This window comes from Talpa europaea, assembly GCF_964194135.1.
Source record: "Talpa europaea genome assembly, chromosome: 3".
Taxonomy (NCBI): Eukaryota; Metazoa; Chordata; class Mammalia; order Eulipotyphla; family Talpidae; genus Talpa; species Talpa europaea.
The window spans coordinates 116,470,032-116,485,224 of record NC_140069.1 but is presented as its reverse complement, the minus strand read 5'-3'; the positions used below and the strand labels follow the sequence as shown (position 1 = coordinate 116,485,224).

Here is a 15,193-nt window from a genome sequence, read left to right as displayed (position 1 = left end):
ACTAGTTGATAATCAGTTGCATGTGCTAGTGATTACTAGTTGATAATCAGTTTTGTCTACGTCATTATAACATAGTATTCAAAAGTTTTTCTGATTTATCTGCTGTGAATTATGATTGGTTTTAAAACATTCCATTAAAGGATACAAATGAGACTGTTATATTATTATGAATGCATTCACATTTAGGTTTTTCTATGTTAAGAACTTTTAGACAATTTTAAGGATACAAACTGAAAGTAGGTGTATACTGATGGCTTGTACCACTGTCCAGAAGTAAATCAATATCAGATGCTTTTCAAAGAAATATTGGTTCTTCTCCTTTGTGTTTGACTTCTTATTAATTAACTTCGCCATATACGAAATTCTGAAAGTTATATATAGCTGTGTAATTACCATGGACATTTTAAATACTCTCAGTGGTAACCTAAGAATGTTTTACCTTATGTTAAGGACATTAGGGTATTAAAAATGTCATATCTACTTGAAGTTTGAAATTATTCATTTATCAAAGGAAGTAAAGGTAACTAAGATGTTCCAAAAGTTGACCATAGTTTGCAAAAATAAGTAAAAATGTGTAGAAAGCAATAAAACTATTCTTTGCAGACAATGTACTTAAAGTCCTTGGTAATTCCTGAAATACATAGTCACTAAAGTTGGATGTAAGGATCTAAGTGTGAAAAGAGGAAAATGAAAATGGCCATTGGTTGGTTGGTGTTTTGTTGTTTTTTTTTTTCATAAAAAATATAAAAATAAAATTAGATATGTGGCAATCCTTAAAAAATAAAAATTAAAAAAAATAAAAGTTCCCCATTCATCTTTCTCTCTCTCCATTCACTCCAACCTTGAGTTAATGGTCCTCTTTTTATCTACTTTGAAAAGATGAAAGGATGTGTTGATCCTAAGATTTGCACCAGTCATAGCAGAGCGTTCTAAGATGTCAGATTATATCCATTTTATAACATAATGATCTGTCTCTATCAAATGCTGTTGTTTACATGTGGCTCGTGGAACCATGTTTGTCTTTGAGTAATGGCAGCAGCAGCACTTGTGATGCAAGAATCCTCAGCAGGGCTCTGTCCAGACACTGCTCGAGCCTTCAGTATTTATGGGCCCTGCTCTGCTACCTTGAGGCATGATTTCTGGCAGTGCTTTTCCCCATCTATAAATTCTAAGAGATCAGTTCTCTCCTCCTTCCATGGCCCTGTGCTACATTTAAAAAGGCAGCTTGTTTTTCAAGCAGAGCTTTGAGGACAGAAGCTGCTCCAGGCAACCACTACCAAGCCCCCAAGAGGACAGTAGCTCCTTCTATTGTTTCTGCTCTGATTTACTTTGAAAAGTCCTGGGCTTTGTGGATAAGGGCATAACCAAATAAAAATGAAACTACCCAGGCCTTGAGAGACTAAAACCAATTGATTTATCCTTCTACTATAAAAGTAAAAAGAAATAGAGAGGGCTACTGGAGATACAACTCACAATACCTAATCTGTAATTCCTTATCACAGAAAACTTGGAAAAACCACAAGTTCATTTTTTTTTAAGTTTATGTGATGGCAAGGCCTGATATGACCTGAGTTCATTTGGTACTAATGTCTGACTTGAAATCATTTAAGGCTAGTTATAATCTTTATCTATACTGCCTATATAATCTTCATGGATTTTTGCTATAGAAATATTGATATATTGATTATAGAGGTTTGAGCTAGACTTTGCTGGGGATGTTGGGTAATACATGATACATGTACTATATTACCTTTATGAAATCAATATGTTATTTAAATGCATCAGTAGCAAATTTAGATTTTGAAATTTGTCTAACCTCAGTATATTATAGATTGTATGGCTATTATTCTTAGAGAGAGAGTAACCCTTGAATTCTTACTAGAAGAATTGACTAATATTTCTATTTTTAAGTGACCTTGATTTTATACCAAATCATTTTATTCTTTGAGTTGTTTATTTTTATGGCAGCTACCCAAGAGGGATGGGAAGAAAGGAAGAAGTTTATGAATTTTGAAACGTCCTGGCTTTTGAGGTAGTATTTATAACTCCCTGCATACATGTACATTATGGTTAGCAGGCTCTTGCACAGTGAAGAGGTTTTCAGTGTGCTTACCCTGGGCCTCACTGATTCGCACATACTTGCTACTTGCTCAGGTGTTTGTGTGTTCTTTACATTATATGCTCTAACAGCTCTTCTTCCAGCCAGCACACACAGAAGCACTTCAGTTAGCAAGTCCCAGGAGACTCAGTTTCACTCTGACTTTTGTTGAGCCCTTTGTGGCTCATGAGTGTCCACATAGGTTTCTTTTAGTTTCATCTCCATCACAGTCCAAAAATGAATGACATGCTTCTTATGTAAACAATTACTTGAATGTCTTTCATCAATTCTAACCCAGTGATAATATTAAGTATATTTTAATTAAGCCAATTCTCCTTTAACTTATAGAGAAGAAAAGTTATTTCAAAAATCATCACATCTCATTCTCTTTTTATTGTTGTTCTGCATTAAAATACGTGAATCACTTGAATGTGCCATGCTAAGCAAAGTGGAAATGAACTATGCAATTGAGACTCCTATGATCTGGACCTGTGATATAAGGCATTTGTGAACTACAGGAACATGTGCAGAGCACACTCTGGACATGGAAAGGTTCAGGTTTTGTGGATCCACATTTGAGGCTTATCTAATTTGGGTGAGGGTTATATGCTCTCAAAGGGGAAAAAAGTGCAATACTGCACATTCAAAATTAGATACAAATGCAAATATTTATTTAGAATGAGAAAAGAAATCATAACAAATTACAAATTTTTCAAAGCCAACAATATCACAAATATTACAAATCCTGAATTATAACCTTGTATCTTTGCTAACTTCCTGAAATGTCCTCTAATAGCTTTGTCTTTTTTTGTTTGTTTGTTTACAAATTTCAGCTGCTTTTTGTCCCCTTCACACATTCTGTTGCTCCTTCTTTCTACACCCATGCCAGCTGATGTTCATGACCTGGATCAGCCTGACAGTCCCTACCTCACTGTCAAGCATACAGGCAGAGTATCTGCAACTTCCCTTTCTTACTGAAAATGAAGAGAACTAAGTCTAATTTAAGAAATATCATCTATGTTCCTCTTTTAACAGGTTCAGAAGGCTGAAACAGAACTGTCAGATGTGTCCAATTTAGAAAGGACCTCATTTTCCTGGCTAAATGGATTGTTTATCACAGAAATACACTTTTCATTTTAATTAGTTCCTGTTTACCTCATGTTAGAGGATTCTTATTTATCAATGAACATGGTACTTTGCTTCCTTGGTTATTAGATTTATAAACTTAAAAACAAATTCCCTTCCGAATACTTTTATATTCTGAAGCAAACCAAACTTATGATTATAGAATAATTCTTCTCTATCTGATTCTTTTCTTGAACTGACTGACTCCTATTTTAATTTTTTTTTCCAGGGCCAAAAGTCAGCTTTATTAGAGAAAACAGTCACAAACCACACAGTGACATCAAGCTTCAACATTGTTAGCCAAATCTTGGTGTTTCTCACTCTTAAATCTTAATACAAAACTTGAGTTAAAAAAAATAGTTGAAGGGGGCCTCCCAGGTGGCACAGCGGGTTGAACACCACACTGTGCGCTGTGATGCTGTCCGCAGCCTCTGCAGCGCGGGTTTGATTCCCAGCCGGTCAGGGAGAAACCCACATAGTGTAGCAGACCTCTCCTGTTTTGCCTGCTGCTCCCCTCAGCAGAGTCTTCGGTCAGTCTGCCTGTTCTGCTCCCCACTCTGTCTCTGGTGAATTCTCTCACCCTCCTGCACCTCCAACCTGTACCCCAGTTTCTTGTATAAAATAAATAAATCTTTAGGAAAAAAAAACAGTTGAAGGGAAATTATGATTCATTGTTACTATTCTTATCTCTCAAAACAGAAAGACTAATCTAGTATTTGATATGATCTTATCTTTCCTTTTTCCTGTTTGTTAATTTAACTAGGTAAATAGGATCTAAACAGTAAGCAAGACTGTCTCCATAGCACAAGAGCTCTGATAGGGATGAGGTGAAAGCTATCCCAGGGGAGGTGGGACACCTTTCAGATGCAACCCCCGAACTATGGATGGATAGTCTTCATTCCTATTAGTGGCAATTTGATTTTTACTTGAAGGAACTGCTGAGGTTAGTGCATGATGAACTATTTTTTGTGGCCAATTGGATGGTCTGATCTCAGTCTAATTTTGATAGGTCACATTTTTACTTTCCTCCATTGTGTATAATTTAGGTATCTTCGTACCTCTGTATTTGTTTTGTTATTGTTTTAAAATGGACCCTTTAGAACTTCTTTCTTGTCTGGCTTGAAGTCCACATATTCTTTTTAATTTTTGCTTTTCAGTGAAATTTCTTACCCTTAAGCCTATCTTGAATGATTATCTGGTAGAATAAAATAGTCTAGGGTGGAATTTGTCTTTGAGAAATTTGAGTATCTACTGCTGTTCCCTCTTGCTTGTTCAGTTTCCACTAAAAAGTCCATTATAGGTAATCTTTCTTTCTCTTGATCGTTTCAGTATTCTTTGTCATTGACTTTCCATATTTTTTATTACAATGTTTCTTGGAGTGTGTTGGTCTAGTATTAATTTGTTTGGAACTCTTTGTGCCTCTTGGATCACAATGTCTGTTTTCTTTCCCAGTTTGAGATGGTTCTCAGTGATTATTTCTTTAAATAATTTTTCTCTGCCTTTCTCTTTCCTTCTGCCCTCACCCACACAGATGTTATTTGTCTATAGATTATCCCAAAGAGCTCTTACATCGTTTTCACTTTTTTTATCTTTTATTTTATTTTTTTTTAAATTTTCATGTTTTATTCTTAAGAAATCGTCATACCATTTTTCACAGGGGTTGCCCCAACTTGCATTTCCTTGGACAGTGGATGAGAGTTTCTTTTTTACTACAACCTTGCCAACGTTTGCTGATTGCATTTTTTTTTTAATATGATCCATTCTGATTGCATGTTTTTTACTGATTGCATTTTTTTAAATATGATCCATTCTCACAAGGTTGAGTTGGTTCCTTTTTTAATTTTTGAGTTGAGCGGGGAATCAAGTTGTTTCTTCTTAAAGACACAGAATAACTATTCATTTCTAGCGACATATGGGTTCTGCCTCCTCAGGGATGAAACATCTCACATCAATCTGCTGCCCCAGACTACACCTACAAGTATATTGCCAATGCTCATAGCTTTAAGGAAAAAAATTAATTCCTGTCATATTCCAAGTTGGACAGGAAAGCAGGCTATCAGCTTTACCTGGCCAGGTAGGTGAGGCCAAACACAGGCACTATGCATAGTCACTTTCTGGAAAGTTTCAGCATCTTCACTGTGGATGTGGTATAGCACGGTCCCACACTCGAAAGCCAGGGTCTAGACCAACTGTTTTCTGGTCCTTGTAAACTTCAGTTACTCTTTACTCAGGGCTTTAATGACCTCCAGGGCCCCAACATATGGCCACTTGCTCCCTTCCTCATGCTCAAAGCCCACAGTTACCTGATGCCTCTGAGCACTTAGGCTACAAGAATGGAAACAATGATTGCAAATGCTTTAAATCACTCTGCCTGGCAACTTTATAAAATCTATAGAAAATAGAAAAATAATTCTGCTTCTAGCTTCGTGACTTAGAGTTTATTTTTCATTGTTAACATTTAACTCCTTATAGATGACATCATTTATATTTTTAGGATCATTTTCACATTGGAAACATGGGAAACGTCCAATTTCCTTCATATATCATCTATAAGATTTAAGAGAATTTTAATTTTTCTTGTGCAGTGACTAAGTGCTCTTTGTTCAGTTTATCATCTTTGACTTGAATTATACTACTAGATGTGTCGGCACAGCAGGCAGTAGGACTGTACCTGGAAGTTCTTTCTATTCTGAGAATGTCTGCACTATAAAATAGAAGAGACCAACAAAACTATGTAACCTTATCACACTAATCCAAAATAAGGTATCTCCAACTCAACTTTCCATTAGCTGGATCACAAAAGCATCCATGGCCACACCCACACCCTCTGACATGAGAGGTACACAGGGAATAGTAACAATGGAGACAGTGGTCTTAACCAGTTGCAAATGTATAAAGCATGGTCGTGTGAACACATTGCTAGAGCAATGCATTAGCAATATGTTAGAATTTACATATATTGATACACATATTTACATTCTAATAAACATGTCATTTCCATATTGTCCATCCCGCTGTTGGAGTCCCTGTGATTTTTGGACATTTTTTTGACCTATGAAATCTTAAGACAACTCTGGGCTACTTCTGTATTGCAGGGATGTAAGAACCATATGCCTTTAGCCCACTGAGGGATAGAGGTACAGTTTTAGCCTGAAGGGACTGAGAAATTGCTGAAGGACTATAAGCAGAAAGTTAACATGATTCGATTCACTAGTAGGAAGGGCACTGTAACGATGTGGCTGGGTGAGGGCACTTGAGGATAGAGACAGAGAGACATATTCGTCAGTATTGCAAAGTTCTGGCAAGAGATAATAAGGGCCCATTGGCAATGGTGAGGAGGAGATGGATTTGGAAGATACTAATTTTTATATATGAAGAATTTAATGACTAAATTCTGAGGAAAATGGATTACCTGTCAGGTATCTTTTTGTTCTATGCATGCATAATAAACTTAAAATCTCCCAACAATGAGATGGTAGCATAAGATAATACACAAGTTTTTTAAAAGGAAAGAAAATAGAGATTTCATATTTGTTATCTTGTTTGGGTGCATTTTCAGATTTATCAGCTTTCCTTCTGAATTTGTAAACATTTGCGAGAGATTGCACTTGGTTATCATTGGCTCTATTTTTTCCTTTTTTGGAGACTCACCTTTTATACATTTGCATTTAAGTATTTATGGTACATAGACCATAAGGAAAACGCATAAATAACATTTAAATCTTTAAGCTTATTGAACTTTCTTTTGAAATGAACAGATTTTCTGCCAGATATCATTCTTACTTGTGTTAATGTTTGTCCTACATAATTCTGGCCATTCTCACTTCTTACCACAGTTTAATACTGATTTTAAGCAGCTGCTTATGAAAGGTAGAATTTAGCAGTAGTCAAAATGGCATAACATGGTTCTCCATTTGAGCTTAGGCAGAGCTGCTAAGTAGCTTTCCTTTGAATACCCTCTCTTGCTTGCTTCTTCACCTATATTTTGGCTGTGAGAATAAGTCTAGGTAAACCTTTATTTCGCCTTTTAGCACATTGCCAGCTTTGGTGATTGCAAACTAACTAGTGTTGTACTAAACACCAAAGACATAAAATAAATGAGTCTGATGAAAGCTTGGAACTCCTGAGTACTGTAACAGATGCCATTTGTTGAAATTGAGACTCCTTTAGCAGATGTGTGAAAGTTAAACATAAAATGCTCTATTTCTTTTTCTTTTGGTTCACATTTGTTTTAAATATAGTTTTAAAAATTCTACATCAGTTACAACAAACTTCTGGCATATGTCTCATGATTGCTTTGGTTATTCAGAGAAGATCATTGAAATTAGTCATGCTGTGCTTTATCATATAAATTCATTGAACATGTAGAAATAAATTCTTACCAGTTTTAAAACTTTCTTGAGTCTACCAGAGAAAGAGGAGGAAGTGGGGAGCAAATGGTGAAGGTAGGGTCCTCTTTGGTGGCCTAAGTGTTAAGTCTCAGCACTATCACAGCTATGGCCTGAGTTAGATCCCTGGCCAGGAAGCTAATCCACATATGGCACAGCAGACCTCTCCTGTCTTGACCACTGCTCCTCTTAGCAGTGTATTTCAATAGATCCACCTGCTTCTACTCCCCACTCTGTCTCTGGCGAATCCTCTCAACCCCCGCACCTCTGGCCTGTACCCCGGTTATTCTATGCATAAATGAATAAATAAATCTTTTATAAAAAAAAAAAGTGAAGGAAGGTGAAGGTAGTCCTTGCACTGGATTATGGTGGAGGACTGTGGGTGTCTTGGTGGTAGGTATGGTATAACATACATCTGAAAGGATGTAAGCTTTTACCTCTAAATTATATACAGTGTTGTAAACCAATGTTACCGCAACTAAAAAAAAGAAAGATTCTAAAAAGGGGGAAAAAAACATTCTTTGGTGCTCATATTTCCAATAGTGAAAATAATAGTGAAAAATAATCACTAAATTCACAATGGAACATAACAGCTCTCTTTTAAATCTTTAATGTTGAACTGTGGTAAAGTCATATCAACTATACCTTTAATAGTTCTCATTCATTTAGTACTTGAACTTTCTTTTCAAGATATGCTTTTCACATAATTGTCTCATTTAAATAACACACAGAAGAAGAATAATATTTTTATTCTTTGATCAATTTAATGATAAGGCAATTACTGCAATCCCTATTATTTGATATTAACTAGTAAGAACCATATGGCTTTATTAATCATTTTATAATATTTAGATTTTTGGCATAGAATTTAGTGCTTATTTTCATAATTTAATTTAGTAGTTCAGCTTTCCAAAGAAACCTGCAACTTTTTAACTTTTTTCTGATTCCTGAAATTATTTTTCAAGTAATATTTAGAGAACAGATAATAAGAAAATTCGGCATAATTACAAAAATGGAGAAGCAATAAGGTCAATATCTAAATGGCTAAAGGAAATTATCTAAAATATTTACCAGAAAGGATAATATGTAATTACACTATTTTTAACTTGGAAGTTTTTATTATTTCTATTTACAGGTTCAGGTTCATGTCGTTTTAGTTATTCAGATCCCAGCATCATCGTGTCATATGCCAAGAATAATACTGTGGACTGGATTCAGCTTGAGAAAATTAGGTTTGTTATAATTTAAAGTATTTTTATAAATTCTTATATAGGAGGATTTTTTTCTCCCCTATTTGTCTTCATTCTACCACTGACTTTATTATTCATGGTTTGAAGTACTCTGGTTGCTAATTATATTAAATTTCATGAATGCACATATTATTAACAGTATTTGAAGAACTTAATTAGAAGTGTCATTTCCATTCAGAATATCTCACTGTCAGTAGTAGCTGAAACAAACTATTTTTTGTAAAAGTACATTAGGGATCATTACCTATATGATGACATTCCTCACAAAATATCATCGCCACCCATCTCTCTAGGAGGCCTGGTTATGGCTAGTTTATAGAACTGGAAATATATCAGATTACCACCTAAATTCTTTCCAGTCTGTAGTAATAACCACTTCATCTTTTGCCTCTAATCTCTGATTCTGATATTTTCCTCCTAGTTTTCCTGAGGCCAGTTCTAAAATTCTGTTATAATTGTGATGTATCTTGTAGTTATTTATTACATTATCTTTATTTTTTAAAGTCCATCAATAAGAAATTGAAGAAGGATATTTGAAGAAAAAGCTCATTCACATAGAAAAACTTTGGCTAAACTAGCAAAATTCAAATTATGTTTACTATTTCTATATCATTTAAAAATTTCAAAATAGGGCCTCCCCTGGTGGTGCAGGTGGTTGAGTGCAGTGCTATGAAGCTGTCTGCAGCCTCTGCAGTGCCAATTCATTCCCGGCCAGCCAGCGAGGGTCCCACATGGTACGGCAGACCTCTCCTGCCTTGCCCGCTGCTCCCCTCAACAGTGTATTTCGTCAGTCTGCCTGTTCTGTTCCCCTCTCTGTCTCTGGTGAATCCTCTCGCCCTCCCTCAAATCTGGCCTATACCCCGGTTCTTGTATAAATAAATAGATAAATCTTTAAAAAAATTCAACATAGGTACAGAATTTCAGGTGTGGTCAGGCAGTTAAAGGAAGAAGTTTTTTCCTTTTATAACTTTCATAGTTATTCTGATTAGATATTATATTAGTGTAATTCAAGAAGAACATTTTCTACCAGTTTTGTGAATTTTCTGTTTTCATATTTTGTTTTTCTTACCATAATTCCATACTGAAAGAATTGTGATTTATTTAGGGAAAAGAATACATATCAAGTTCTCAGTCTTTAATACTAAACCAATCTCTCAAAGTTTAGCAGTATTTCAAAGAAATAAAAATTGCGACAAGTCTAAGCTGCAATCTAACTAAAACCTGAGAAAAGTGATTCTAACTCATGAAATTTAATATAGTACCTCCCTCTATGGCAGGATTACATATAATTTATAGGCATCTGGCATGTGTCAAACTCAGATGTGTTGTACCAATTTTGTAACAGAGCACTGTGTTATTCCTTTTAATTTCTAGTAGTTATTGTGAAAATACATTGCATATTACAAAAATACTACATATATTTCAGATATATAAATGGCTTTCAGAAAGGTAGCATAAATATTGGAAATTTTACCCATAGCTTCATTTTATCTCTTTCTAATAGTTACGTATCATAGCTTAGGTAAATTGTAGTAGATCCTTCTTATTTAAAAACAGCTACATGCTTTTGATATCACGAACAGTAAATGTACACATTTAATTGCAAAATATAGATCACTTCTGGCTGATTCCATTGACTTTTTTCTCTAAGTAAGACTCAATTTAGGCCATGCATCAAAGTACCATATACATTTAAGTAGATTTTCCTCACAATTAGTGACCAGAGTGAACAAATTTTCAGTTCATTTTCTAAAACTAAAATATATTATCTTCATTGGTTTAAAATATATTTTGAGACTGAAAACATAGTCATCATGAAATATTTTAAAAGAAAGAGGAATTGATTACCCCAAAAGGTAAGGTACACCATCTATAACCTATACTGACAATTCTATGAATATATGGTGAGTGAGAAATATGTCTTTTCTTTAGTCCTTTCAAAACTGATTTATAGTAATCCCATGGTACCACTAGTTTGCATTTTAGTACCACTTTTAATCTTGGCTAAAGCAGTCATTTTTGCTATAGCAGGTTTCTACTTTGGTAAAGTGTTTAATAAAAGTACTTTATTATGTAACACAAAGGTATAGATTCTAACAGATGTAATATATAAACCATATTAAATTATATTTTAAAGGTTTATATGCATGAAGTTACAACTAATTATAAATGAGAACATTTGAGTCTCATGTTAAATCTTACATTTCATATGGACAAAACAAATAAAAATGCATCTGGTTACTAGAAATAAATTATTATGGAAAGACTGATTATGGACCAGAGCATACAATGATTTCTAATAGATGCAAAATTACAAATAATCAAAATTGAGATCGTAATTTTATCCTTTTTCTTCTTAGTATCGCACTAAAATGGACTGCTTTAGATTATCTAAACATGCACAGAATTTACTGGATACATTTTTATTTTTTAATGGCCATCCTGGCAGTGTGTGCCATTTTCTCTTCAATGATTCCTTTTCTGGCTTATTTGCACATCCTTAGTGCCTGCCTTGTGTTAAAAGCAAAGCCCTTGAAGGCATTTAATATTTAATTGTCTTCACTCAATATGAACATCTTAATAATAAACATATTAAAAAATTTAAGAGCTATGGGATTGTGCATATTAAATCTGTAATGTATATCATATTTTTAAGATAGGAAACTGCAATCATAATTAATAAGCAAAATTGATTTAAAAGAAAGAAACCATGGACATTGTCAAACTTTACATTAGCACCAATTCCCATGTTGCCATATGTTCCAGAGCCCCTTCCAATGTGAGCACAATCATCCACATCCTCTACCTTCCTGAAGACGCCAAAGGGGAGAACGTCCAGTTTCAGTGGAAACAGGAAAATCTCCGTGTAGGTGAAGTATATGAAGCCTGCTGGGCCTTAGATAATATCCTGATCATCAACTCAGCTCACAAACAAGTCATTTTAGAAGACAGTCTTGATCCAGTAGACACGGGCAACTGGCTTTTCTTCCCAGGAGCTACAATTAAGGTTTGATCTTTATTTTGTTCATTCTTCTACCTTCTAAAACCTAATGCTCAAGAAACCAAATAATACAAAGATAGCTATTTTACCAAAACCACCATTAAAGAAATAAGTAATATTCTCATTTACCTTACTCTCCCTTTTAAGGATAAAAAATCATTGGAACAAAAACAGTCATCTAGTCATCCCTTTAACAAGTAGTTTCTTTTTTTTTTTTAGAATCTGCTATGCAATGTACAGGGCTGACGCTACAGAATATAATGACGAAAAGATAGATATGTTTCTTGCCTTCCCATGGCTTTCAATTTATTGGGGAAGCTAGACATGCTGCCAACATGCAAATACAAAACAGCGTAAGAGTGCTGTGGAAGTACAATATACAGTACCAAATCCAGAGAGAAATTAAGGCTATCCAGGAAATGAACAAATCCAAGCAGAGATCAAAGAGTAATTTGGCTAGATAGGAGGAACAGGATTTCTAGAATCAGAAATCACATGCATAAAGGCTGGAAGGAAAGAACCCAAAGAAAGGTCTTGAACAATGTTCAGAATGGTTGTCTAGAAGGTTTTGAGTTAAGACTTAAAGTAGTTAAGTCTGGAGATATGGCCAGTAGCAAGAACATAAAGGTCTTTTTTTTTTTAATTTTATTTATTTTTAATGGCTTTTTTAATTTAAATTTTATTTTTATATTCCCCATACAATTACAACCCCCTTATTTTGACCTCAAGCCCTCCTTTCCCCGCCCCCCACCCCCCATAGAGTGTCTCTGGTTCATAGTTGTTTGTTGATTTTAATATTTTCTTTCTTATAGTTATTCTTTTTCCTGGTCTCTTATTTAAGTTTTCTAGATTCCTGCTATGAGTGAGACCATCCAGTATTTTTCTTTTTCTTTCTGGCTTATTTCGCTGAGCATGATCCCTTCCAACACCATCCATGTTGCTGCAAATTGCATGTGTTTATCTTTTTTGAATGCTGAGTAATATTCCATGGTGTATATGTACCACATCTTCTTGATCCAGTCATCTATTTTTGGGCATTTGGGTTGTTTCCAAAGCTTAGCTATTGTAAACAGTGCTGCTATAAACATAGGGGTGCAGGTGCTCTTTGGAATTGATGTTTCTGTGTCCTTTGGGTAAATACCTAGTAGTGGAATTGCTGGATCATATGGAAGCTCTATGTTTAGTAGGTCAAGGAATCTCCACACAGCTCTCCATAGTGGTTGGACCAGTTTGCACTCCCACCAACAGTGCAGGAGAGTTCCTTTTTCTCCACATCCTCGCCAACATTTGTTGTTGCTAGTTTTTTTAATATGTGCCATTCTCACTGGTGTAAGATGGTATCTCATTGTAGTTTTGATTTGCATTTCCCTGATTACAAGTGATGTTGAACATTTTTTCATCTGCCTGTTGGCCATTTGCATTTCCTCTTCAGAGAAGTTTCTTTTTGGCTCTTCTGCCAAAAATAATCCATTTTTTGACTGGATTATTTTCTTTGTTTTTGTTGAGTCTCATCAGCTCTTTGTAGATTTTTGTGATAAGTCCTTTATCATTAGTGTTGTGTGCAAAAACGTTCTCCCAGTTGGTGGGGTTTCTCTTTGTTTTTGTTATTGTCTCTTTTGCTGTGCAGAAGCTCTTTAATTTGATGTAGTCCCAGCTGTTTGTCTTTGCCTTTGCTATCAGTGCTTTGGGTGATGTGTCTGTAAAGATGTCTTTGATGTGCATATCATGTAGTGTTTCACCTATATTTCCTTCTATGTATTGTATGGTTTCAGGTCTGAAAGAACATAAAGGTCTTAACGTCTACAGCTTGAAGTTTATCTAGCAGATGTTCGGGAGTCACTGAAGTGCTTTAAATGAAAGCCAAATAATTAGATTTAATTTTTGAAATATTCAAAATTCTGGAGGACAGACTGGGTGGGAGAGAGTGCATACTGGGAGACCAATTGGGCAGGCAACTAATCTGATGGGAGAAAGAATGAGAAAATGTAGATGAAGTTCAAAATTTAAAGGAGAGGGCCTCCCCGGTGGCGCAGCAGTTGAGCGCTGGGTTGCAAAGCTGCCCCCAGCCTCTGCAGTGCCAGTTCGATCCCCGACTGCCGTGCAAGGTTCCCACATGGCGCACAGACCTCTCCTGCCACCTGCTGCTCCCCTCAGCAGTGTACTTTGTCAGTCTGCCTGTTCTGTTCCCCGCTCTGTCTCTGGTGAATCTTCTCACCCTCCCATGCTTCTGACTGTACCCAGTGCTTGTATAAATAAATAAATAAATCTTTAAAACAAACAAGCAAAAAAAAATCAAAGAGCCTCGAAAAAAATTTAAAGGAGAGGAAATGGGTTGAGAAGATGAGAGAGTGGCAGATGTCAAGGACAAGATTTGGGCAGCTGGGTGGACATCAGTGTCATCCATTGAAACAAGAAACATGGAGGAAAAGCAGATTCGCAGGAGTACGTTAATCCACCTTGGACATATTGATCTTGATAATCCTGGAGGAAAGCAAGAAATATTTGGGGGAATCATACTTGATGGATCAGAAACTTGTAGAAATACCCAAATTTGGCGATCAATCTTTTGAATAGAAATTGAAATCATGCACGTGACTGCCTGAAAGTATGAGGAATAAGAAATTGTCCTAGGTAATATAGAAAATGCCATTTATCTCTCAGCTGGAGAGATAATCATTTCCATACATGAAAATAAAATATAAGTACAACTGACAAAATTTTATAAAATGTGAATCGCTTGTGCAAAAAAAGTCCTGTGCTGCATGGGGATGAGGTTACAGGAATGTCAAGTAGAAAATAAAGATCTAAGATGTTTACTTCCTTTTAATAATTTATTTTAATTCTAGGGGAAAATATGACGTCAAATTGCTTAGAAAATCTTCAACACAAGAACTTTCCCTGACACATAATAACTTCTTTCTTAGCAAATCAAACCCTAGTCATTTTACTTTAGGTTGATAAAATTACACCCATTGACTGGCATAAGGAAACGGCATCATTCTCAATGTAAAAAAATACCCAGTAAACCTTCTGGAAATTTATTCTGCATAGAGTCTAAGACTTAGTCCCTTTAAAGAGAGCCTATGGATTCCTTTCATATGGATATATTATAGAAAAGAATCTTTGTTAGGATATCCCATGTCATATTCCACTACCAATTGGTTAAAAGGATTTCGATTGTCATTGTATGGCATTGGCAAGAAGATGCATAAACTTAGGAAATACATTGAGACCTCAGGGCCTGCCATTCACATCCTTTTCTCATGATGATCATTTACCCTTTTGTCTCAATTTCCTTTCTATATAAATGTACTTTTTATGCCTTGTTTTA

At 35.3% G+C, this 15,193-nt stretch overlaps 1 protein-coding gene across 1 annotated transcript in view; it reads left to right on the top strand.

The window, feature by feature from the left end:
- RELN (reelin) overlaps positions 1-15,193 on the top strand; it is a gene marked incomplete at both ends in the record, with an annotated part of 436,674 nt that overhangs the window by 220,368 nt on the left and 201,113 nt on the right. Inside the window, 2 exons of the mRNA XM_084229490.1 lie at positions 8,747-8,843; positions 11,628-11,868. Of these exons, the coding sequence (XP_084085616.1) occupies positions 8,747-8,843; positions 11,628-11,868 (338 nt within the window). The remainder of the gene's footprint in view (positions 1-8,746; positions 8,844-11,627; positions 11,869-15,193) is intronic.